General features: G+C 46.8%; 2 protein-coding genes across 3 annotated transcripts in view; both read right to left on the bottom strand.

Annotated features, from left to right (window-relative positions):
* Window positions 1-590: 590 nt before the first annotated feature.
* On the bottom strand, window positions 591-6,991 carry chia.1 (chitinase, acidic.1). 2 transcript variants are annotated; one of them, XM_030369024.1, is made up of 12 exons: window positions 6,863-6,991; window positions 6,158-6,203; window positions 5,954-5,983; window positions 4,516-4,720; window positions 4,001-4,057; window positions 3,701-3,866; window positions 3,256-3,380; window positions 2,964-3,087; window positions 2,602-2,784; window positions 2,033-2,149; window positions 1,524-1,650; window positions 591-966 (listed from the first exon to the last, which is right to left on the bottom strand). In XM_030369024.1, exons 2-12 carry the CDS (start codon window positions 6,180-6,182, stop codon window positions 758-760), a joined length of 1,368 nt encoding a protein of 455 aa, XP_030224884.1. In that variant the 5' UTR covers window positions 6,183-6,203; window positions 6,863-6,991; the 3' UTR covers window positions 591-757. The 2 variants fall into 2 exon arrangements, with proteins under 2 accessions (XP_030224884.1, XP_030224877.1); XM_030369017.1 differs by lacking the exons at window positions 5,954-5,983; window positions 6,158-6,203; window positions 6,863-6,991 and having other exon boundaries at window positions 4,516-4,793.
* Window positions 6,992-8,650: 1,659 nt separating this feature from the next.
* cntn2 (contactin 2) overlaps window positions 8,651-22,516 on the bottom strand; it is a 34,334-nt gene continuing 20,468 nt past the window's right edge. Inside the window, exons 7-23 of the mRNA XM_030364014.1 lie at window positions 22,211-22,313; window positions 21,350-21,531; window positions 20,209-20,345; window positions 19,770-19,899; window positions 19,509-19,659; window positions 18,839-18,966; window positions 17,063-17,238; window positions 16,496-16,616; window positions 15,714-15,872; window positions 15,306-15,455; window positions 14,145-14,215; window positions 13,821-14,055; window positions 12,999-13,114; window positions 12,488-12,674; window positions 11,416-11,528; window positions 10,964-11,132; window positions 8,651-10,683 (exon numbers count right to left, since the gene is read on the bottom strand). Coding sequence (XP_030219874.1) covers window positions 10,574-10,683; window positions 10,964-11,132; window positions 11,416-11,528; window positions 12,488-12,674; window positions 12,999-13,114; window positions 13,821-14,055; window positions 14,145-14,215; window positions 15,306-15,455; window positions 15,714-15,872; window positions 16,496-16,616; window positions 17,063-17,238; window positions 18,839-18,966; window positions 19,509-19,659; window positions 19,770-19,899; window positions 20,209-20,345; window positions 21,350-21,531; window positions 22,211-22,313 — 2,438 coding nt within the window. The 3' untranslated portion in view covers window positions 8,651-10,573. The remainder of the gene's footprint in view (window positions 10,684-10,963; window positions 11,133-11,415; window positions 11,529-12,487; window positions 12,675-12,998; window positions 13,115-13,820; window positions 14,056-14,144; window positions 14,216-15,305; window positions 15,456-15,713; window positions 15,873-16,495; window positions 16,617-17,062; window positions 17,239-18,838; window positions 18,967-19,508; window positions 19,660-19,769; window positions 19,900-20,208; window positions 20,346-21,349; window positions 21,532-22,210; window positions 22,314-22,516) is intronic.

Raw genomic sequence — 22,516 nt, 5'->3', positions numbered from 1 at the left:
AATAAACTAATAGCCTAATGTTACTGCAACACTTTTGAAGTGCCATCCGCAACACTCGTCATATGATGTCGGGCTATTTAGAATAGCCTATGTGCAATGGAAACAACAACTCTGCAAAGTCAAAAATTTCAAAGGACAAATTCGACATTATAGTTATTTCCAGAAAAGGGTCCTATGTTCCCCCGCAACAGTGGGGAGCATAGGACCCTTTTTTAAAAAAAGGGTCCTATGTTCCCCGTTATGTATTGCGACAGGGGAACATAGGACCCTTTTTGGGAAGAAGGGGGAACATTAAATGTGGTATGTAAATTTGGTATGAATGATAGCCTAATGTGTTATTCCATTTGATAATCTCATTTAACTTCAATTGCAATGGATTTCAAATATAATAAAAAATGTGATTAATCGTGAGTTAACTCACCAATACTATGCGTTTAATCGCGATTAAAAATGTAATCGTTTGCCAGCCCGATATGATTGGATGGACGTTGGAAGTAAATGAACCCTAGTCCATACTTTACATTATACTCTTCTTTATTATCTTTAGATGTATACACAATTAAAAAATCACAAATGCAATAACAAAAGTCTGAGTGTGAAGAAAGTTTTTTATGAGGAAAAGCTGAAAAGAGGTAAAGTAGACCACTCTTCTGTATCCAGGGAGCGACCCAGGGGAAGAGGAATGGGGGGGGGGGGGGGGGGGGGGGGGGGGGGCGTTGACTCTGCTCAGCGTGGAGGTGGTCAGCTCCGGTGGCTCTCAGGGATAGTTGCAGCACTTGCAGGCGTCGTAGTAGATGAGTCCAGGCTGGCACCGTTGCACGTAGGTGATGCCGTTGAAACACTGCAGGTAGGTGGTCTTGTCTGCCACGTTTTCGTACAGGCCGTCAGGTCGTCCCGCACAGAAGGACACGATGGGGTCCTTGGTGGTGGTGGGCCGCGGGGGGGCGGTGGGCTTAGGGGGGAAGCCTGCAGCCGGGGGGAGGGGCTTCATCATTGTTTCCATTTCACTGGGCTTCATACTGATGTAATATTCTCCATGGTATTGCATTACATTTCTAATCATTAAATTACAATTACAATCCTTAATACAACATCATTTTGTGTTTCCATTTACATTCTATTAATACAAGAGCTATTCATAGTTTCTTCCGTTTATATAGGTGACTTTAAATAGGGGAAACCTATTAAACCCTTTCATTCCTAACATTACTGATTGGTTTATCGGTATTTCCACCACTCTGGAAGCCTGCCTGAGTTCAGACAATCTGAAATAAAAACTCATACTAATATAGGACTAGTTGTTTGCTATTGAGTTCCATTTAAAGTATAAAAATGAAGCATTGAAGAATTAAAAAAAATAACAAAGGTGTTGACAATTTCGTTATAGTTAATTTATCTGTTTGAATCTGCTAGTAAGCGCCACCCACCACTTTGTTATAATTATTTTATGCTTATTTTGTTAAGGTAACCTAAAGGGGTTATCACTGGCTACTGGGGGGCTGGTGTGTTCTCAGGCTGCTTACCCATGGAGTTCCTCAGGTTGGTGACCAGAGGGTAGGCTCCTTCCGAGCAGAAGACGCCGCTGAAGTCGTCCAGGTCCAGGGTCCACACATGTGCTCCTCCCAGGCTTTTGCTGTTCATCCACTCAACCTGAGCAGGCGGAGGAGGGGACCGGGGGCGGGGGGGGGGGGGCGTCAGGCATGATCAAAGCTCAACTAATGAGCAGAATAAGTTGTAGACAATCTTATAGCTATCGTATTTGTGTTACTCTATTTTTACAGTGGGGGGTAAAACAGATGGATGAATAAAATCTTGGACGGGCAGTTTCTATTCTTGAGAAACGTTCTAGTCCAGATTTGTATAATGGAGTAAAGTGCTGCAGTAAAAACGTAATGCAGGTATAAATATGGGATCTAAGCCCGTGTGGAACGACCTGGATGTCAGAGCCATCTTTAGGGCAGGCCTTGTCACTGCAATAGACAAGCGATGGAGCAACATAAATTATTGACCAATGGCGTTGAAGCTTGGTCACCTTGGCAGCGAAGCTCTGCACATTGTCGTATCCGACCCAGACAACACCGTTGGTGGCATAGGGCACCTTCTGCTCAGGGATCCAGTTGACAGAGGCTCCATTGATGAAGGAACAGACCTGGGAACACGCGCAAACACACGTCCAACACTCGCTCAAAATGGATACTAATCTGCACAATAACAGGGTCCACTGAAGGTCGTGAATAGTTATTGATGTAAAATCTATGTTACTATCGATAATTGAAGTACTCATGAGTCATCATGACCTTTAATTTTATCAACCGCCTACATGGACAATGGGTGAGGTTACTATCGCGCAAGGCTAAATATTAAGCTTTGCGCTACGTAGTAAAAGGTACCATTGATGCCAAGTACAGTACAACCCTAACACTCGCTAAGCCCTTTCAGTTGTTCTTGTTAGCAAACAGAAAAATAACTGGTTGGTGTACCAACTCTTACCTGCTTCATAATTATATGATTATAATTAAACATTCACGGGCAGAAGCTTTGGCTAAAAGCCTCTAGGAAGTGACTGAACAGTTAATATTGGTTCTGACGGTAGGAGCGTACCTCATAGTAGGACCATAAGCCAGCGGTGCGTGTGTAAGGGCCCGCTTCTCCGGCCCCGGTGCTTAGGGCACCAAGGGTACTGTCGGATCCCCGGAGGCTGTAGGTGCGGCCGTAGGTGGAGAAGCCGAGGAGCAGCTTGTCCGCAGGGGCTCCCAGAGACAGCCAATGGGAGATGGAGGAGTTCTGACAACCGCAAGAGAAACGTGGATTGGCATCCATCCCACCACTGGTTTAGGATCCAGCAAATCTCACACTTATTATGCTACAGAAACATTATCATCTTGTGTCTTATACATGATATACACACACACACACACACACGCACACACGTGAGTGTGTGTGTATAGTAGGCATATTCTTACAATGTTGTGTTGAAGCTGGGAGCCAGAATCGATGCTGCTTTTAAACAGCGGGCTGTTGTGTGACGTGCGGGCCTCCCAGTGGCCGTGATAGTCGTAAGTCATCACGTTGATGAAGTCCAGGTGACTGGTGAGCAGATAAACTCCAATAACCATTTGACCCATGGATATACCATAGCAGGTTGACGGTGCTGCAGTCCAAGAGCCTTGCTTCTACGTTTAATTATTGCTCTTATATTTCCTATAAAAGTGACTCTGATTCCATTTCTTAGTTGAACCTTTTTATTTGACTCACGGGGCGATTTTGGGCACATCATAGGCCCTGTTGATGATGGGCAGAAAAGCAGCAACGTTTGCTGTCAGGAGCAGCTGGGTTTTCCTGGTATCTTTGGCCTCTTGCACGAAGGCCTCGTCCAGCTCCTGTTGCACAAAGTTACAAACATGTTCAGATTAGATCTCTTCAGGGCATTTTAGCAGACACTTTTGTGAAAAACGATTCATAGACAAATTGGTGCCAACCATGCAAGGCAACAGCCAGCTCGTCAGGAGCAGTCAGGGTGAAGCGTCTTGCTCAGGGACACCTCAACCCTCAGCTAGGAGGAGCCTGGGGATCAAACTAGCAACCCTCCGGTTACAAGTTAACCTGCTCTGCCTCCTGAGCCGCTCCAAACCTGTGAGATGAAACTGATTCCAGGTCCAGCAGCACTACTGGCGTCTGTGAGAGGATGTACTTTGCGTACCGCAACGAGATCGGAGAAGCGGTCCTTGTCGGACCCCATGCTGCCACTCTGCCCGGGGAACTCCCAGTCCAGGTTCAGGCCGTCAAAGTTGTTTGTGCGGAGGAAGCTGATGGCGGACTTCATGAATACTGCGCGGTTCTCCGGCTTGGAAACCATGCCGATGAATCTGGAGACAGTCGGGGTATATTTTTCATATATTATAGATACATATATAAGATATATAAACAAGTTGCTTTCTAACGGCACAACTGTCAAAAATGGTATAAGATGACATCTTAAATGTAAACCATCATAACTTACGGACTGATGCCATTGGTTGAACCTCCGACAGACAGCAAGGTTTTGAGTAGTGGGTTACTGAAGAGGAAGAACAGAGTCATCAGAAACGTCCTCTTAAACCAGAACACAGCGGACCATTAACGAGGGCCTGGGTCACTTTTGGACCCAAAAGAATTGTATCCCAATAAGAAAGATTGCCTACAAATCTAAATAATCTGGAAGGGCCACTTTTCATTTGTGAAACATTATTATTGCTGATTTTTTCAGTTGGATCAATCCAAATAAGAAACGTTGAAGCTAGATGCTTTGCATTTTGATACAAGGTTGGGTAAAATGATGAATGATTGAAGAGACATTGGATGGATTGGATGGATGAATGGCTGGATGAATGGTTGGATGATTGTATGAATGACTGAAAGAATTGATGGATGGATGATTGTATGGATGAATGGATGGATGAGTGGATGAGTTGATGGGGAGATGGACGGGGCTACAAGGAAAGAGCATAGAGGTGCTGCAGAGCTGGAGCGACATACATGTCCTTGAGGTTGTTGAGCATCTTGTACTGATCCTCATCGTTCCACTCGGTGGGGATGAGCGTGTTGAAGCTGTTGATGGTGGCCAGAGCGTACACCACGTGGGTGCAGAGGAACGGGTCGATGTGGTCAGCGGTGAATTTACCGGAAGCGGGCCTGTACTGTGCCCAGTTGGTCATGTGACACACCAGCTTGGTGGATGTGGCTGAGGATGGGGAAATAATAATCAGACTGATACCCATAATACTAATAATTATACTCATAATAATGTAAATAATATTTGTACAAATAATAACAATAATAACTACACATTTCACTGCATGTGCATTTTATGAAGAAAATGTGTGTGGTTGCATGAGCTCACTCGTCCTTTGCCCAATATTCCATGAGCAGGCTAACATGTTAATGCTAGCAGGGCTAATGAGCGAGCACGCAAAGTTCTAAGTCCCTGGTTGACTTTGGAGCGGACTTGTGATTGATTGAATAATGGGGCTGATTTTTTTTGTTTGATTGCGAGTTGTAGCGCCCCCTATCGCCAGAGACGTACTTTTTGGAGACCTGCTTATGGTTTCTATACTTCTATACTACACCTGCAACAGTAATCAATTGGAATTGATACTGTGACGTTAAGCTTTCAATAAAAAACGTGGTTCTAGGAATAGTTCTAGGACCCTGGGGTTCTCTAAAGTGGATTGTGAGTGATTGAATAATGGAAGTTATTTGCATAATCGTATTTGCGCATAACTCTGCAATTTTTTTCCGGATCATAAAATACAAAAATAGCCTTGTGTCAGGAATTATCAAGGAGCATTTCTAGCAAATATTGGGTCATTTGGGTTTACAAGTTTGTTTTCACAATGTTTTCCAAAAACATTTAAGACAGACCTTATGGGTCCTTAAAGATTCAGCACCTCAAATAAGTTCCAGATATCAAGTTTGAGAACCTTTTGGAAAACGGGGCGTGGCCGCTTAGGTTTGACCGCGAGTTGCAGCGCCCCCTGTGGTCAGAGCAGTGCAAACCCTTTTGGCGATCTCCTTACTTCCGGGTCTACATATGACTATTTAATTTAACAACTCCAAGGTGCTCAGGATTGGAGTGGTTGGTTTTCACATTTTTGCCCCATTCCATATTAAATATTATAAAAGTTTGTTGGAAAAAAAGTATACACAATTTAAACACTTTTAGGAATAGTGCACTGCACTGATATATGCTTAATGATTTGCAATTTGTATGGTTTTTATTGGTTTTTCACAATAATCATCATTGTCATCTTCATCATAATGTAGTCTGAATCACTGACAATAATCATGAACACGTTTCACTTATGCATAATCTTGCAATTAAATGTAACTACTTCCATCATGATCGGTAAATATGCAACATTAAAACGTTACTGCCCCATGCTCTGAGGGAACGTAGAGCAGGGGGTGTGCTTACCGGTGTGCAGCGCGAGTAGAACTCCAAACACTACAGACATTGAGCAGAAATACTGTTAGACCCATGTTATATTTAGATCTCATAAAAAATATAGATCCTTTCAAATAAGTTCTTTGAAATGATTTCTTGAAGAATCTTCAGCTTATCACATTCTAAATGAATAGATAATGGATGGTGAATAGTGAAAGAATGAGTGCCCGCTACCTGTGGGGAGACCAAGTCTGGCCATGGCTTTTCCCGATGTCAATCTCTGTACAAAGAAACATACAAACATTAAGTGCCTGCTCGCCTTAAACGTTAGGATGGACTTTATTTAGGAAAGATCTCTGTTTGTGGGGGGGACCACAAACATGGAATTTGGACCTCACTAATATCATCCTCATATATCAAATTACCTGCTGTAACATACACCTAGTCATGAGACTCACTCACTGAAGACACAACATGCTACAGAGATGCTACAGGGATACAATCTGAGAAACAAAGTCCACTAGCAAGCCAAGGTATTTGTATGAAGGAATCTGTACACTTCATTTCCCAAATTCCCACAATTCCCATACATGTAGTGGTTTAAACCACTGAGCAGGATGCATAGGGGGACATAAACACAACCTCTAGAATGTGTGATTCAGTGTGATTGACATTTCTTTATATTTAATATGAAACATCACTCTGAGTCATTCATGAAAATATATAAATAGTCAGGGATGAGACAATAAAGCCCAAAGGCTTACATCATGACATAATTTATTTATTAATAATTGTTATCAGGGGACAGCATCATGTTTCTCAGAAGCTGGTCCCCCTGGGATCGCACCCATGCTAACCACTTAATAATAAGCAAGTTGCAACGTAGCATTAACTGACACGCTATGACGAACAAGTACAACAGGAAGACATATACGTTACCTCTCTGTAAAAGCTGCCCAAGGGATTGATGTGAGCTGTACAGACGCTTGCTGATTTATACCTTCATCCTTATTAGTGATTAATGACCCGGTGACAAAGGTCTGCTGATACGTTGTCTGGGTTATCACAGGATTTAACCGGAACTGAGAGGGACCACACAAACACACACACACGCACACACACACACACACGCACGCACGCACGCACGCACGCACGCACGCACGCACGCACGCACGCACGCACGCACGCACACACACACACACACACACACACACACACACACTCAGAGACATACACACACACAAACACACACACACACACACACACACACACACACACACACACACACACACACACACTTAGAGACACACACACACACACACACACAGGGCCGTGGCACCAAATCCTGGGCCCTGTATACAAGAGGTACTGATGGCCCCCCCCCCCCCCCCCCGAATTCCCCCTGCGCTGAATTGTTGACGGGGGGGGGGACGGGGGGACGTGGCCGTGTGCGACTCCTAGCACTATGGGCTGGTGGATAATTCAAAAGACATAAAATACCTCTTTTTTTTTTTGCCATGGGCAAAAAAAATCCATCTCTGCCTTGGGCCCCCCCACAACTGTCCACCTTTCCCCCGCAGTCCGACGGCCCTGCACACACACACACACACACACACACACACACACACACACACACACACACCCTGCAACCACCCACACAATTTCACAATTTTATTTTTTTAATTTAACTAATTATTTGAAAGTTGTACTCGCACGAGCATCACCTTTTAAACATCTGCTACTATCACTGCTGTTTCCTGGTATTGTTTTCTTTTATGTAATAGTCTTATCATACTTACATAAACTATTGGGAGAAGCCATGTGAAATGGGAGATTAATGATCTTGACTCCAAGGAACCAAAAGCATTTTTTTAATAATTGACCATATTGAGTGACCATGGCACAACTCCATCTAACTATACAGCTACATGTAGTGTGTGTCATGGATCAGACGGCAGGGCCTTGTGTTTGATGGCCCTGCAGGGATCCCTCCCAGCAGGCACAGGCATGCTGTGTGGCCATCCAAACTAATGTATTAGTAAGCTCAAGCATTGTCCTATTATAGCCTTATGCATCTTACTTACCTTGTAACATTGTACACACATTGTGTATGTTAATAATGAATGGCTAATCTTTGACTTTGCATGTGTGTGGAGGCAGCTTGAGTCTGACTTTAATATACTTTGTTCATTTATTATTATTAGAACTGCTATTATAGTAATGATCAATCGTTTTCCTGTGTGCTCCTCTTTAGGAATCACACATAGATATCGAAAATGCACACACATTTCCTCATTTCTATCCCAAAGTGTTTATTGTATAATATTTACAAATGTTTCTTACTGCATCAGCAAAACACACATGTTTAGCATTTGACACTGGAAAATAACATTCAGTTTCCTAATCACTAGCAGAAAGGACTGGTGAGATGACGGCTTGAGTCCAATGGGATCGGAAACAGGGAAGACATTTTGTGACAGCTTCATAGACCAGACCTACATCACAAAGCTGTTGTACAGACTACAGGAATACAAAAAGCACACAATTCTTGAATGGCTTCAAGTAAAAAAAACCTCAGTTATTTCAAACTTACCCAGTTTAATTCAATGTTTGTTTATTTTTAATGAAGAATCATGAGCACACATGTTTTTCATTTTTTTCTTCAATAATCTATCTAGAAAGCGTGGTCCAAGGTGTACACGTAGATGTGTTTCTAATGTGATCTACTGTGTGTGTGTGTGTGTGTGTGTGTGTGTGTGTGTGTGTGTGTGTGTGTGTGTGTGTGTGTGTGTGTGAGTGTGTGTGTATACAGAAAGCCAAAACTTTCCTTGTCATTATTAAAAAAATCGATATCGTAAACTTAAGTTGGCGATGATTCACACAAGGAAGGCATTACAAAAGTCCTCTTCTGACTCAACTCTTCAGAATACGAAAAATAAAATATTTTTTTAGGAATTTGCAAACGAGAACCCTTTTAATGCAGAAACAATTAAGATTTGATAGATTATTCCATTCCTGTTAGGGTTGGGAGTGCGGCTGTTGTGTAATATGTAATATAGCACATATTGTCCTATCTAAATCCAATCACATTTGAAATCTCAAATCTTTGCTTTGAATGAGTATGGACAGAGGTTCCAGAAGGTAATGGCTGAAATATTAGTCATTCACACATTACTGTCACATTGGTAAACTGGTACAACAAACGTGTAATAATAATCATAAATAAATACAAATTGTCCTTTTAAGAACCACCAAGAAGCAGCAATCCACTTTTCTACAAGGAATATTGGACAGGTTTATTATGGATCCTATTGCGCCGGTTTTTAATGATTCTGGTGTGATGTTTTTACTGTAGCGTTGACACTTTTATGGTCAATCTAGATATGTGGCCAATGCAATCTGAAACTAGATAACTACATCAAAACAAAGATCAGTAATCATTAATTTCATTATCATCCTATTCCCGACCAACCTTGGGAGTCATTTTGCCTTGACTCTGAACTTAACCGGGGTTATGTATTAGCTGTGTGTTATGTGACACATTAAATGACATGACGGCACTGCAGTGAGTGTCCAATGAGAAGGATAACACTGTTGCTGGGACCGTGACGACTACTTAAGATCAATATCAATCCCCTCTGGCCCCACAAACCCAAACGCTGAACCAGTGTCTAGACATAAGTGCCTGCATTATCTTACACAACGACACAGGCACAACCAAGTTGAGAGCTCAGAGAACAATGAAGCCAAATTAAAATAAAATATGTTTTTGACATTCATTCAGTTGAGTCATACCTTTTAACACACGTTTGATATACTTACAGCAGAGCTAAACAGAACACAATAATCAAAATATATACACTGAATAAGAAATATACATTACAGACATTATTGGTTCTAACAATCAAAGGTCAGAGTGGGTGTCCCTCACATGTCTGTGTAGGTCTGCATGAGGCCGCTGCCCCCCCGGGGTGGACTGTACCCCCTTCACAAACCCAAGTCCTGATCCATGTTTTGGCTGACCATTCACTGAGCAAGTGACTCTTTGTTTCTCTGTTAAAATGGTTCACCTCTTGGTAGTCAATTCAAAATTCTTTACTGATAACTTTTACTTTCTGACAATTCCTTTGAACAGGGTCGATGTCAGAGTCAAACCTTTACTTCCATGCAGCAGGAAGGAATAGAAAACCCAAATGTCAATGATAATGAGAAAGGCATTTCACTGCTCCCATAAGGCCATACTCATGAGGTCTTAGCCCCCTATTGGGGCCAAATCAGGTGTGGCTCATGAAGTGGATTACATAATGAGTGTGACTAGCCACACTTGTGCCCACCCCTACTCTTACACCTCTGTGAAAAAGGTTGTTATGTGTGAAATCACTCGGTCTTACTCAGTACCCCCAACCCCACCTTCACCACTAGGCTCAGCCACACACACATTCCTACAAATCAAATCAAAAAGCTCTTGGATTTCCTTATGAAAAACACATAATACCTAATGGAGTCATACCCGATCCCCTACTGGGGGCCGGGGGGCCTCATCCCTGGCCTGAACGCCAACGATACCCCATCCTCGTGAAAAGAAACAACAACACAAAATATTTCAGCGATAGTATTAGGCTGTTGATTGGCCTGATTGGCTGTGGCAGATCACACGTGGACCAGGCCAATCAGAGAGAGGAGCATTGCACCTGGGAAGAGGCAGAGAACACCAAACGGCCCCGCTGAGGCGGCGCTGTTCTGGACCATCATCCCAGTGCCTGCAGGACAGGGATAGAGGAACAGGGTCAGACCTTCATCTGAATACAGGGGAGCCCCCTCGTATTAATCAGAGGATCCAGTCCCTGGGTGTGTGTGTGTGTGAGCCCCTTAACTCACCTTAATTTGAGCATTAAGTCTCTGTGTGTCTGTGCGTGAGCCACTTTATTTAATTATTTTTTTGAGTATTAAGTGGGATTAAGGCATGTCTCTGGGCGTGTGTGAGCCCCTTATCTTAATCATAGTATTAAGTGGATTAAGGCATGTCTCTGGGGGGCCCACCTGAGTCCCGGGAGACGATGGTTTCGTGGGCGGCCCCGTCCCCGCCCTCGCCCCAGGACCGGATCTCCAGCACCAGGTAGCCGTTGTCACTGGGCAGCGGCAGCTTCACCGAGGTCTGGCCCTGGTCCAGCACCTTGAGGGATGCCTGGCCCTCGTGCTTGTACAGAACCTGATGGCCCATCCACACACGTTACCCCAGGGGCCCAACACGCGGGGACACGGGCCGTGTTCCAAATACATTTACAGCCTTAAATGAAATGTGTTTTTTCTTGACTTGGAAAGTAGAATGTTACGAATTTCTCTCATTTCACTGCAATATAGTTTCTATATTTGCATTGAACAGACATGTACGCTAACACACACACACACACACACACACACACACACACACACACACACACACACACACACACACACACACACACACACATTCAGACTCTGGCAATGCCCACCTTGTATCCAAGCACGGCGGACTCGTTGTGCAGGGCCTTGACCGGGTCCCAGCGGACGGTGACCGAGGACCCCTCCGTCCTCCAGGACACGTTGCCGGGGGGGCGGTTAGGGGCTGCCAGCCAACAACATCAGGAGGTTACAGAACAATCACGGGAAAATAAACACTCTCAAGCTACAAGAGAATGCACAAACATATACAGATAATTGAGAAGTTCAAGGTGATGATTGAAGTCAAATTCAATAAGGATTGCTTGTGTTCAAAATAGCTTTCTTAATTGTCCTATTGTATTGCATCGTTATATGTATTACATTTCTGTTTTGGTTGTTTGACCTACTGTTTATATTTATTGTACATTTGTATTTCTGATCTTATTTGTGTTGTACTGAGGGAGTCATTGAAAAGAGAGCCGGCTCTTAATGGCCTTCCCTGAATAAATAAAGGTAAAAGGAAAATACATTCTACCAGAAAATCACAATTTGCAGCTTTTACCAATGATCCGTAACCGGGTAACATCATGTAGTAAACAAGGACGATGCAAAACATCCGGAGGGAATATTTGATAGCTGCCTGTCAAACTTCCCACAATTGTTCTCCTCAGTTCTAAGAATAGGGCGATGAGGAGGAACGCCCAGCGCCGGCGGCGTGCGGGGTGTCCGGTGACCCTCCCTATGAAAGGGATCCAGCGGTGGTTGTTGGGGGCCCGGGGCGGGTAAGGCAACACAGGGCCTCATACGTCCCGGATCCTCCACCGAGTACGTTACGGCCCCTCGGCTCCAGGAAACAGCATCAGGGTGTGAACCCCCTCCCGGGGACGGCCCGTGATGTTTGGAGACGGGGGAGACATGTCATGTGTGTCCCGCGTCACGACCCCATCATGCGTCGGGTTCCATGACAGTAAGAGGGCGGGGCCCTGGGTCCTGTGTGGTTGGGGTGCTTTGTCGGGGTCGTGATTATACTTATCTAATCTTAATCAGAGTATTAAGTGGGACTAAGGCGTGTCTGAGTCTGATTCCATGACAGCAGGGCCCTGTTGGGGGACCTGTTGGGGCGTGCTGCGTGGGTCCACCTACGTGGTCTCCGGGTGGTGACGGTGGTCCGCGGCGACGAGGGGCCGCAGCCCGCGCTGTTGTAGGCCAGGACGGCCACGTGGTAGCGGGTGCTGGGCCGGAGGCCCGCCACGCGCGCTGCCGTGCCCGGCCCCGCTGTCCGGATGCGGTCAGCCGCAGCCTCTCGCTCATGCTGCCGCCAGTACCGGATCTGGAGGGAGGGGAAACCGGTTAGAGGAAGCCCCGCCCTCTCTCCTACTGGTCGGAGGATGTGTTGGTGTAATGTTCATGTGACTAACTGAAGATTGTGAATAGAATTTATTCGTAGCAATAGTAATAATCTTGCTTTCTTTGAATTTACGAATCATATTAAATTAAGATCGATCAAATTTATCACACTGATGTGAGGACATAGATTAGGGAAATATATTAGACAAATCAAAGCCAACCGCAGGCACTCCACCCGACACGCCCCCGACACACACTAGCCTAGCAGACGAGGAGGTGGAGCCCCCAGGCAGCGGTTCATAGAGACCTCATAGCCCCTCAGGATGCCCTCTGGGCTGGGCTGCCGGACAGACACCCAGGACACCTGGATCTCAAAGGCGGACAGCGCTGTGGCGTTCAGGCTGGCTGGCGCCCCTGTGGGCTCTGCACAGGAATGACAGGTTAGAGGTGGGAAACACTCGCACCCAATGATATTTACATCCTAATTAACGCTCAACTTTATTCATTCACCAGGCTGAGGCTGAGAGCCGTCAAAGTATACAGTCGAGGTCACAGAAACAATTCAAGGTCACATATTTAGTACAAAGATGTTTTTTAATTAGTAGTATATCTATATGATACATTCTATAATTTTCCCAATTGCAGATTGAAGAAATTAGTGTAAAATAAGTGTCTATTTGCATCATGGCACTACTGGCCTCTCGTGGCCCAACATCACACTGCAGATGAAGACAAATAGGTCGACATTGTGGTGGTGACCTTTGTCTCAATTTACAATTTATTCTTTATATCTGTCTTATTTCTCATTGGGGTCCAATACTGGCCTCTCAAGCACCAAGCCTTCACACACGCTGAGCTAATGTATAACTGGTTCTTTGATTACAGAAAAGGAGGCGAAGGACTCTCAGGAGCCGACCCTGTCCTAAAACTGACCCAAAACACATTTGCACCCAGCAAATGGTAAATGATAAATGGACTGCATCTATACAGCGCTTTTCTAACCAGTGGCCACTCAAAGCATGTAACAATACTGCCTCACATTCACCCATTCACGCACACATTCACACGACGACGGCGGGGTCAGCCATGCAAGGCCACAGCCAGCTATGAACTGAGGAGGAGCTCCTACCTTCCTCGGCCGAGTGCACCACGGCGATCTGGCTGAAGGGGCCCTCCCCTCGGCGGTTGAAGGCCTTCATCTTCACCTCGAAGGGGGAATAGGGGGAGAGGCTGACGTTGGTGTGGACGTAGCGGGAGGAGTCCACGTGAGCGATGGGCACCAGCGTCCAGCTCTCCGTGCCCTTGGCCCTGAAGGCCAGGGTGTAGCCGAAGCCGTCTCCGTTCTGGTACTCCCTGGCCATGGACTGGGGGGACAGAGACAGAGCATCAGAGGGCCTGAGGAGAACTGATCACATGACCCTGATCCCCCGGGCGTCAACGTGTTCTCTCTCACCGTCCAGGTGATGATGAGCTCGTGGCGGTCCCCCCCCCCTCCTCCTAGTCCACTGGGGGCCACTGAGGGGGCTGTGGGTCAGAAGAACAGCAGTGGCAGATCAGAACATGTGCGGTCAACAAAAGGGTAGAATGTTGTTGTATTCTAGTGTCTCTCCATGTTCACATTACTTAGTGTGAGGAGAGACCAGTGCCTCTCCAACTGATACCAGGTGCTTTTTCCAACAATCCTCCATTTGTTTATGTCCCTACAAGGACGAACCAAGTGGCCGGTCCCAGTCCTTCTTGGTCATAGCCAGGGCCATATACAGTACCTAATCAAGGGAGACGCTGCATCACTTCTTTTGTTATTCACGCTTTCTTTTGTATAATACTCCCCCCAAACCTTTGGTTCAGTGAGAAGAGGGGTCAACAGCCAAGGAGCATTTACGGAGACTGCTCCTCACCGACCTACACAATAGACCATTGGTTCTCAAAGTGCGGCCCGCGGGCCAATGGCGGCCCGCAGAAACATTCCTGGCGGCCCGCAGTGAGTTAATAAAAATAAAATAATAATATTGATTTTATTCCTTTTTAATTTTTATTATTAGATCAATATTAATTTCAACAAAAATAAATGAATATAAAGAGAAAAGTCGACTCTCTCTAGCTTTCAATTAAATCCTGTTACATTTGTTAGTTTTAATCCGACTGTACATTACTTTGAAAGGTTGAACCTCAGTTTCGTGATTTAGATCTCACTTGACCTCACTCCCAGAGGTCCACGGTGCAATGTTGTTTTCACCACTGGGATGCTGACAGTGTTTCCCTCCTATTTTTTTTTCAGTCAAATTCTGTGTTTCTAAATTGGCCCTCAGCTGTCCCCTGCTATAGCTTAACCCCTGCTATATACTATTCCACCTTTGTCGGTACCTTGCTTTAATACAACCTGTAATAAACCATCCATTCGACCCTCTAATCCAACCTGTCAAGATGCCCTGATTTCCACTTTCAACTTCAAGAATTACTACTACAACAAAAATATATAAAGAAGAGTCTATACGAACAGCTTAGAAGTAAGCTAAAATCGAACAATAGCAAACATGGTCCTTTAAAGCCCTGGTCAGGCTCTGTGGCCCAGTGCATTGTGGTTCACCAGCACACCGGGCGCCCTGCAGCTCACCTGACTGCTGTGTACGGATGATGTACGAGGGCACGCTGGGCTCCCCACTGCCCAGGATGTTGCTGGCTATGACCTGGAACTCGTAGTCCATCCAGGGCAACAGGCCAATCACACGAGCCATCTCCGCATTGCCCTCAATGTTCACCGGCTCTGGACAGAGCGTAGACGGGGAGAGTTACGACATAAACACAAACACACAAACGTAAAAACACTAAAACACAAACAGACACACTAAAACACAAACAGACACACCATAACACAAACACACTTACCAACACTAAAACACAAACGCACACACTAAAACACAAAAACACAAAAACACAAAAACACTAACACACACTCAAACATAAAAACACTAACTGACACACACTAAAATACACACAGACATAAAAACATGGCCACACACACCTGTTCTCATCCTCTTCCAGTCGGAGGCGATGGTGGACCGGCCCATGATGATGTACTTCCCGATTGGACTGTGGTTGTCGTAGCCGCGGCTCCAGCGGAGCTCCACCGACGTCTCAGCAACGTTCTTCACCACCAGACCTCCGGGGGGCCCAGGGGGGCCTTCGCAAACACACACACACACACACGCACGCACACATGCACACATGCACACACACACACGCAGACACACACACAGACAGAAACGTGTTAGACGTCAACATGTCACAGATTACAGGTTTCTCTGAAGAACACATCGTCAACCAAAGGATGGATAAAAGGTAACCCCCTGGAATACATACCTGTTCAAGATGTATCCTGTATTAATATATAAACATGATTGCTGTTGCCTTCCTCAACAGGAAAGATACGGTCCCATTCTGACAAACCTTTTCTCTAAGTCATTGGCAACAGGACAGGTGACAGGTATCAGACAGGTAGGTCTGCTGAGCCCTACACCGTGCTAATTAGACCTTTAATGATATAGCATGTAGTGTCAATGAGGTCTACCTCACCTGAGCTGACATGCTCTTTGCATTTACCTTAACACGGCTACTACTCATGTTGTGTACACAGGTATATTTGATGCATGTATTGTTCGTAGTTATATTCTTTAAAATGATTATCTCTTTTCCTATATGCTACTCTCCTATTGTTTCTGGTGTGGCCTTCTAATTTCCTTTGTGGGATGAATAAGGTACCTCATCTTATCTTATCTTATCTCAACGTGTCTGAGCATGTCTCACCGCGGACCACCAGCTTGGCGGAGGACGAGGCGCCATCCACCACCGTCTGGGCGGTGCAGGTGTAAACCCCCGCTTGGCTCAGCTGGCCATTCACCAACAGCAGGTCCCCCACCGTCTCCTTCTGAGGGGACACCAGCAAGGACCCGGTCAGGACCAGGACAGGAGCAGGACAGGACCCGGTCAGGACCAGGTCAGGACCCGGTCACGACCAGGTCAGGACCCGGTCAGGACTAGGTCAGGACTAGTTCAGGACTAGTTCAGGACTAGTTCAGTACCAGGTCAGGACTAGTTCAGGACTAGTTCAGGACTAGGTCAGGACTAGTTCAGGACCAGGTCAGGACTAGTTCAGGACAGGTCAGGACCCGGTCAGGACCAGGACTAGTTCAGGACCCGGTCAGGACTAGTTCAGGACTAGGTCAGGACTAGTTCAGGACAAGGTCAGGACTAGTTCAGGACTAGTTCAGGACAGGTCAGGACCAGGTCAGGACCAGGGGTTCTGTTGCTCATCCCGCAGGGCCCCTCCCACCCACCCCCTCCCCTCTCCCCCATTGGCTGCGTGCTACTCACGCCCTCTACGCGGTGGAAGGGCCCGGCGGGGTCCTCTAGGTCCAGGGGGGCCCCGTTGAGGGCCCAGGTGAAGGTCAGGTCCATGGTGGGGTCGTGTGAGGCGTGGCACTGCAGGGTGGCGTTGTCCCCCTGGTTGATGTCTGCGTTGGACGGCGCCAGCGTGATCTTGGTGGCGTCTGCACAAGGAGGAGGAGGAGGAAGAGGAGGAGGAGGTGGAGGTGGAGGAGGAGGAAGAGGAGAAGGAAGAGGAGGAGGAGGAGGAGGAAGAAGAGGAGGAGGAGGAGGAGGAGGAGGAAGAGGAGAAGGAAGAGGAGGAGGAGGATGAGGAAGAGGAGGAGGAAGAGGAAGGGGAGGAGGAGGGGGAGGAGGAGGTGGGGGAGGGGGAGGAGGAGGAGGAGGGGGAGGAGGAGCAGAGGAGGAGGAGGAGGAGGGGGAGGAGGAGGAGGAAGAGGGGGAGGAGGGGGGGAGGAGCAGAGGAGGAAGAGGGGGAGGAGGGGGGGAGGAGCAGAGGAGGAGGAGAGGAAGAGGAGCAGGAGGAGCAGATGAGGAGGAGGAGGAAGAGAGGAAAAGGAGGAGAGGAGGAGGTGCAGGAGGAGGAGGAGCAGAGGAGGAAGTATTTTACAAAGAGAAACATGGACGTAGCCCTCTGGACAGCGTCCGGAGGAGGTTCAGTCGGGGGTCCAAAGAACACGCTGCTGAATAGGACCTTTCCAGTTCTGATTGGTGAAAATAAGTTACATTTGGTATTGTAAATGACCTGTGGTAAACTAGGACTAACCATACAGTGATCCCGCCACTACTGCTCTTCGAATGGATAGTGTGCATGATTACCCTTAACTATAGGGGACTCATCATGTCCCACAGTGCATTGTGAAAAGTTAACATTCCTGTTCCACGCCCTGATTTCCTGCTCATCCATCAATTAATCTGATTACCCTTGTATCCTTACTCTGTCCTGCCCTTGGGTAGCAGAGAGAGAGAGAGAGAGAGAGAGAGAGAGAGAGAGAGAGAGAGAGAAAGAGAGAGAATGCTGACTCAGTCCTCCCCTTGGATAGCAGCGCTGGCTGGATTAAAAGACCCAGCATCATCTCCATCTCTTCACTCACAACGTGTGAACCTCTAGAAAAGTCAGAGCAGCGTGACTCCCACGAGAAAGGATGTTTCTTCTCCTGATCCAAAAGTTTGAAGGTAGTGGTAAGTAATTAATATTTATATGGGCGCCAATTAACCAGAGCTGCAAAACCTTTTTTTATGAGGACTATTATTAAGAAGTATTTTCCTTTGAGAAGTTTTTTTTTCCTTATACAACGCCGACGTTGATCTGGAATGTTGTAATCGCGCAACAGCAACCATGTAACGGAGACCCACACTAGAAAGGTCCCAAAGTGTTCCTGCAGAAGAGCAGGAACACTCGGCGTGACCCTTCCTCACACAGAACTCCCAAGATGGTGAGTAGGCAGTAGACACAGATTTCATACACAGCCTCTTCGCACCTAATTCATCAGACCCTTTCACAGAGCCAGGTGTCAATAAACACAGATGTGGGTCTGTTCCTCTCTGAACGAGGGCACGGGTCCATGTGTGCCCTGGGACAGGATAGAAGAAGTCCCATCATCAGTGTCATGAGCAACACCTGTGTTAGTCTGACGGGGGCCCTCTGTGAAACGGCTGTGGTGTCGCTGGATGGTGTTGGGACCTGGTCTTCCACAGCCCCCCACCCCTGTGAGGTGGAGTGGCCAACTCAGGGTCTGCCTGGTGAGGATGTGTGAGCCCTACCTCTGACAGACAGGTGGCCGGTGCTGTTGGCCTTGCCCAGGTAGTTCTCAGCGAAGCAGGTGTACTTCCCCTCATCGGCCCGGCTGATGTTGTGGATCATCAGCACCCCATCTGGAGTGACCGTCACCCTGCCAGAAGACACACCCCTTCAGAGAGACACTCCTATCGGCCGACTACAGAAACACATCTGCCTTGGAGATCACGTTTAAAATGATGCCAGACATTCGCGATTCTTTGCCCAACAGAATTCATGTTGCAGTTTTTCATTGATTAAGATGACACACACACACACACATAAGCACTCGCACACAGACTCACAAACGCACTCACACACACACTCACACACGCAGTCACACATGAAAACACACACACATATACACACGCGCACACACACACACACAAACACACTCAAGCACACAGCTTTTATAAACTATGACTGGTCAAAGTCTGGAATATTTATGTATATATTGATAACTATATTGTTGTGTTTAATAAATACACAAAAATATATATAACCCAACCAACACAACAGTGCACAAGACTTCACAGCAGTAGACAACCCAAAACAACAGTACAGTACAGTACACAACACAACCATAACACAACACAACAGTACAGGACATTACCCAATACAAGAAAACACCCCATCCCCAGAACCCAGTGACTGTACCTGCTGCTGTTGACCAGCAGCTCGGTGCCGCGGCTCCAGAACAGGGTGGGTTTGGGCGCGGCCCGTGGCCGGCACTCCATGCGGACCTGCCCGCCTCGGGCCGCCGGGACTAGCCTACGCACCGGCCTCAGCCGGAAGTCTGGGGCCTGGACTGGGGAGAGGGGGGGAGGAGAGAGGGTGTTAGAGGAGGGTGAGGAGGGGACTGTGTGGATGGGGATGACCTCAGGACTTTAAGTACCAATAGGAGTACTGGATCCCCACCTTGGACCCTCAGCTCGCCATTGGAGTAGACGTTGCCGTGTTTGTTCTCGGCCACACACTGGTACATCCCAGAATCCTCCAGGGCCAGGTTAACGATCTTCAGACGGCCCCCGTTCACCTCAACCCTGTCCTGTAGAGAGAGAGAGAGAGAGAGAGAGAGAGAGAGAGAGAGAGAGAGAGAGAGAGAGAGAGAGAGAGAGAGAGAGAGAGAGAGAGAGAGAGAGCGCAATTGTAAGCAACCTGCTTTGTACAAAACAACATTTCCAAACTGTACCCTAACAATTCTGTGCCATTCATCCTAATATAATGTTGTAAATAGCACATTGATCTGCCGTACATTTATATTCACATGAGTGTGCTACCTGTGATTTTAGCTGTGCAACACAAAACAGAAAGGTTGTTAGGGTGTTGTTTGATTGACATGACTCCCCCTGATCACCTGTGTGCTGAGGGGCTGGCCGTTCCTCAGCCAGCGGATAGAGGGCCGGGGTTTCCCCGCGGCCACGCAGCTCCAGTGCAGCTCGGAGCTGATCTCCACCTCCGAGTCGCTCATCACTTGCAGCCACTCGGGCTGAGCTGTAGGGGGAGATCATTCCAAAAGGGCAACACTTACATATGGGTAGTAACTGGACTTAGTGAACTACTAGTTTGAATCTAACTAGTGGTTAACAAAGACTAAGTAATTAGCTCATGCCTGGATGGTGCCAGCCGGTCCTGAAGGGCGTTTCAGGAGTCTCATCAGGCCCCGGGTAGAAGGTTAGCTTCATCATTTTATGAACTCACGCCGTCCACTTCTGCCACCTAGTGGCCTGGTCTTAGTCCTGACCTCGCCCTGTCTCATCATCCATTCACCTCCCACTTTCTACACACCGAGCCCTCGCCTGTTGTCAGACTACCCCCCTGACTCAAGCCCCTAGTCTTCTTTACATATTTGTTGTCCCTCCGACCGGCCATAGCAACCCTGCCGACATCAACGTCTTGTAGCGTCAATATATATATATTTTTAAGCATTTGTATACATAGACATCCTATATCATCTATATGATATAGGATGTCTATGTTTGCATATCTTTTAATTATACCGTGTCTATTAATCCCTGATATATGGACACCTACTAAGTAATTCCAGTCAAATTGTCTGTTCAGCCTTCAAAACGAGAGCTGGTAAATTGCGGAAAATGCATTAAACTGTAATCAGAAAACGCGGTTATATGATATACCCTATAGCAGGGGTGCCCAACCTTTTTTGCCCCAAGATCTACTTTTCAAGTAGCCAACCTCCCGAGATCTACCAGTCTAGTGTCAACATTGGGCAGGACTACCTTCAAGCACTTAATGGAAACGCACCTAATTCTGCTCTAATGCTGATTGTATGCTAGCATTGCTCTCCGCCACTCTGCTTAACACCTCGATGATTAAATGTAAACAAAGGTACGACTGCAGTGCGTCATCTTAGCACTCCCTGTAGGTGTACGATGAAACCCGGGAAAGAAAGCCACTTGTTAGGCCGAAGCCCTTCTATGGTTTGGACCCTGGCCTCAACCCTGCCCATGTGTTCATCATCAGTACCCGGGACGTACCCTGCACGTTGATGCGCCCCTGGTAGGTGTCGCTGCCCTCCGAGTTGTACGCCTCACACTCATAGAGACCCTCGTCGTCGAAGGAGAGGTCGGGCAGCGTGAGGGTGGGGCTCTGGGCGCTCTTCCCCGCCTTGGCCGGCAGCAGGCCCTCCACCTTCCTCCACCGCAGCTTGGGGACAGGGCTGGAGACCGGGAGAGAGAACAGGAGAGACAAGTTAGCACACCAGGCTGGAGACCGGGAGAGACAAGTTAGCACACTGGACTAGAGACCAGGTGAGACTAGTTAACACACTGGACTAGAGACCGGGAGAGACTAGTTAACACACTGGACTAGAGAGACCGGGAGCGACTAGTTAACACACTGGACTAGAGACCAGGAGAGACTAGTTAACACACTGGACTAGAGACCAGGAGAGAGACCAGGGGAGACAAGTTAACACACCAGGCTGGAGACCAGGAGAGACAAGTTAACACACTGGACTAGAGACAGAGGAGAGACAAGTTAACACACTGGACTAGAGGCAGAGGAGAGACAAGTTAACACACTGGACTTGAGACAGAGGAGAGACTAGATAAACACTGGACTAAAGAGTGGGGATCTGGGAGAAGGGAGAAGCTCTGACAGGATGAAGGAAGTGGAAGGCATGAAGACTGAGTGCATGGAGAGAGGGGAGTAAGGCAAACATTACAGAACAAGAAGAACACGAAATGAACAGATAATATTGAAGGGACAATTATAAGATGCAAGTTGATGATAAACAGAGCGCAGGACACCAGTAGGGGGTGTTGAGAATAAAAAGGAGCTTTACAACAACAGTACATGACTATTGAAGAAGGACAGAGGTGTGCATGAGGACTCACTTCCCGTAGGCGTAACACTCCAGCTGGGTGGTCCGGCCCGACAGAGCGTAGGTCTCTGCAGCGAAGCGCACCTTGATGACCGGCGCAGACTTACGGGCGCTGGCTGTGGTGGAGCACAGATATGAAGTTACCGACATTAATATGTTGCATATAAAATACAGTTCATAAGTTTGGGGTCACTTAGAAATGTATTTTCTTTTTTTTTTTAAAGAACTGTTTTATTTTTATTAATTAGAAATACAGTCTAGAAATTGTTAATGCGGCAATTTACGATTCTCGCTGGCAACTGCAGATTCTTTATGGAAT

Source organism: Gadus morhua, chromosome 1 (genome assembly GCF_902167405.1).
Source record: "Gadus morhua chromosome 1, gadMor3.0, whole genome shotgun sequence".
In the NCBI taxonomy this organism is placed as follows: Eukaryota; Metazoa; Chordata; class Actinopteri; order Gadiformes; family Gadidae; genus Gadus; species Gadus morhua.
The sequence above is the reverse complement of the archived record's forward strand: the minus strand, read 5'-3'. Positions and strand labels throughout refer to the sequence as shown.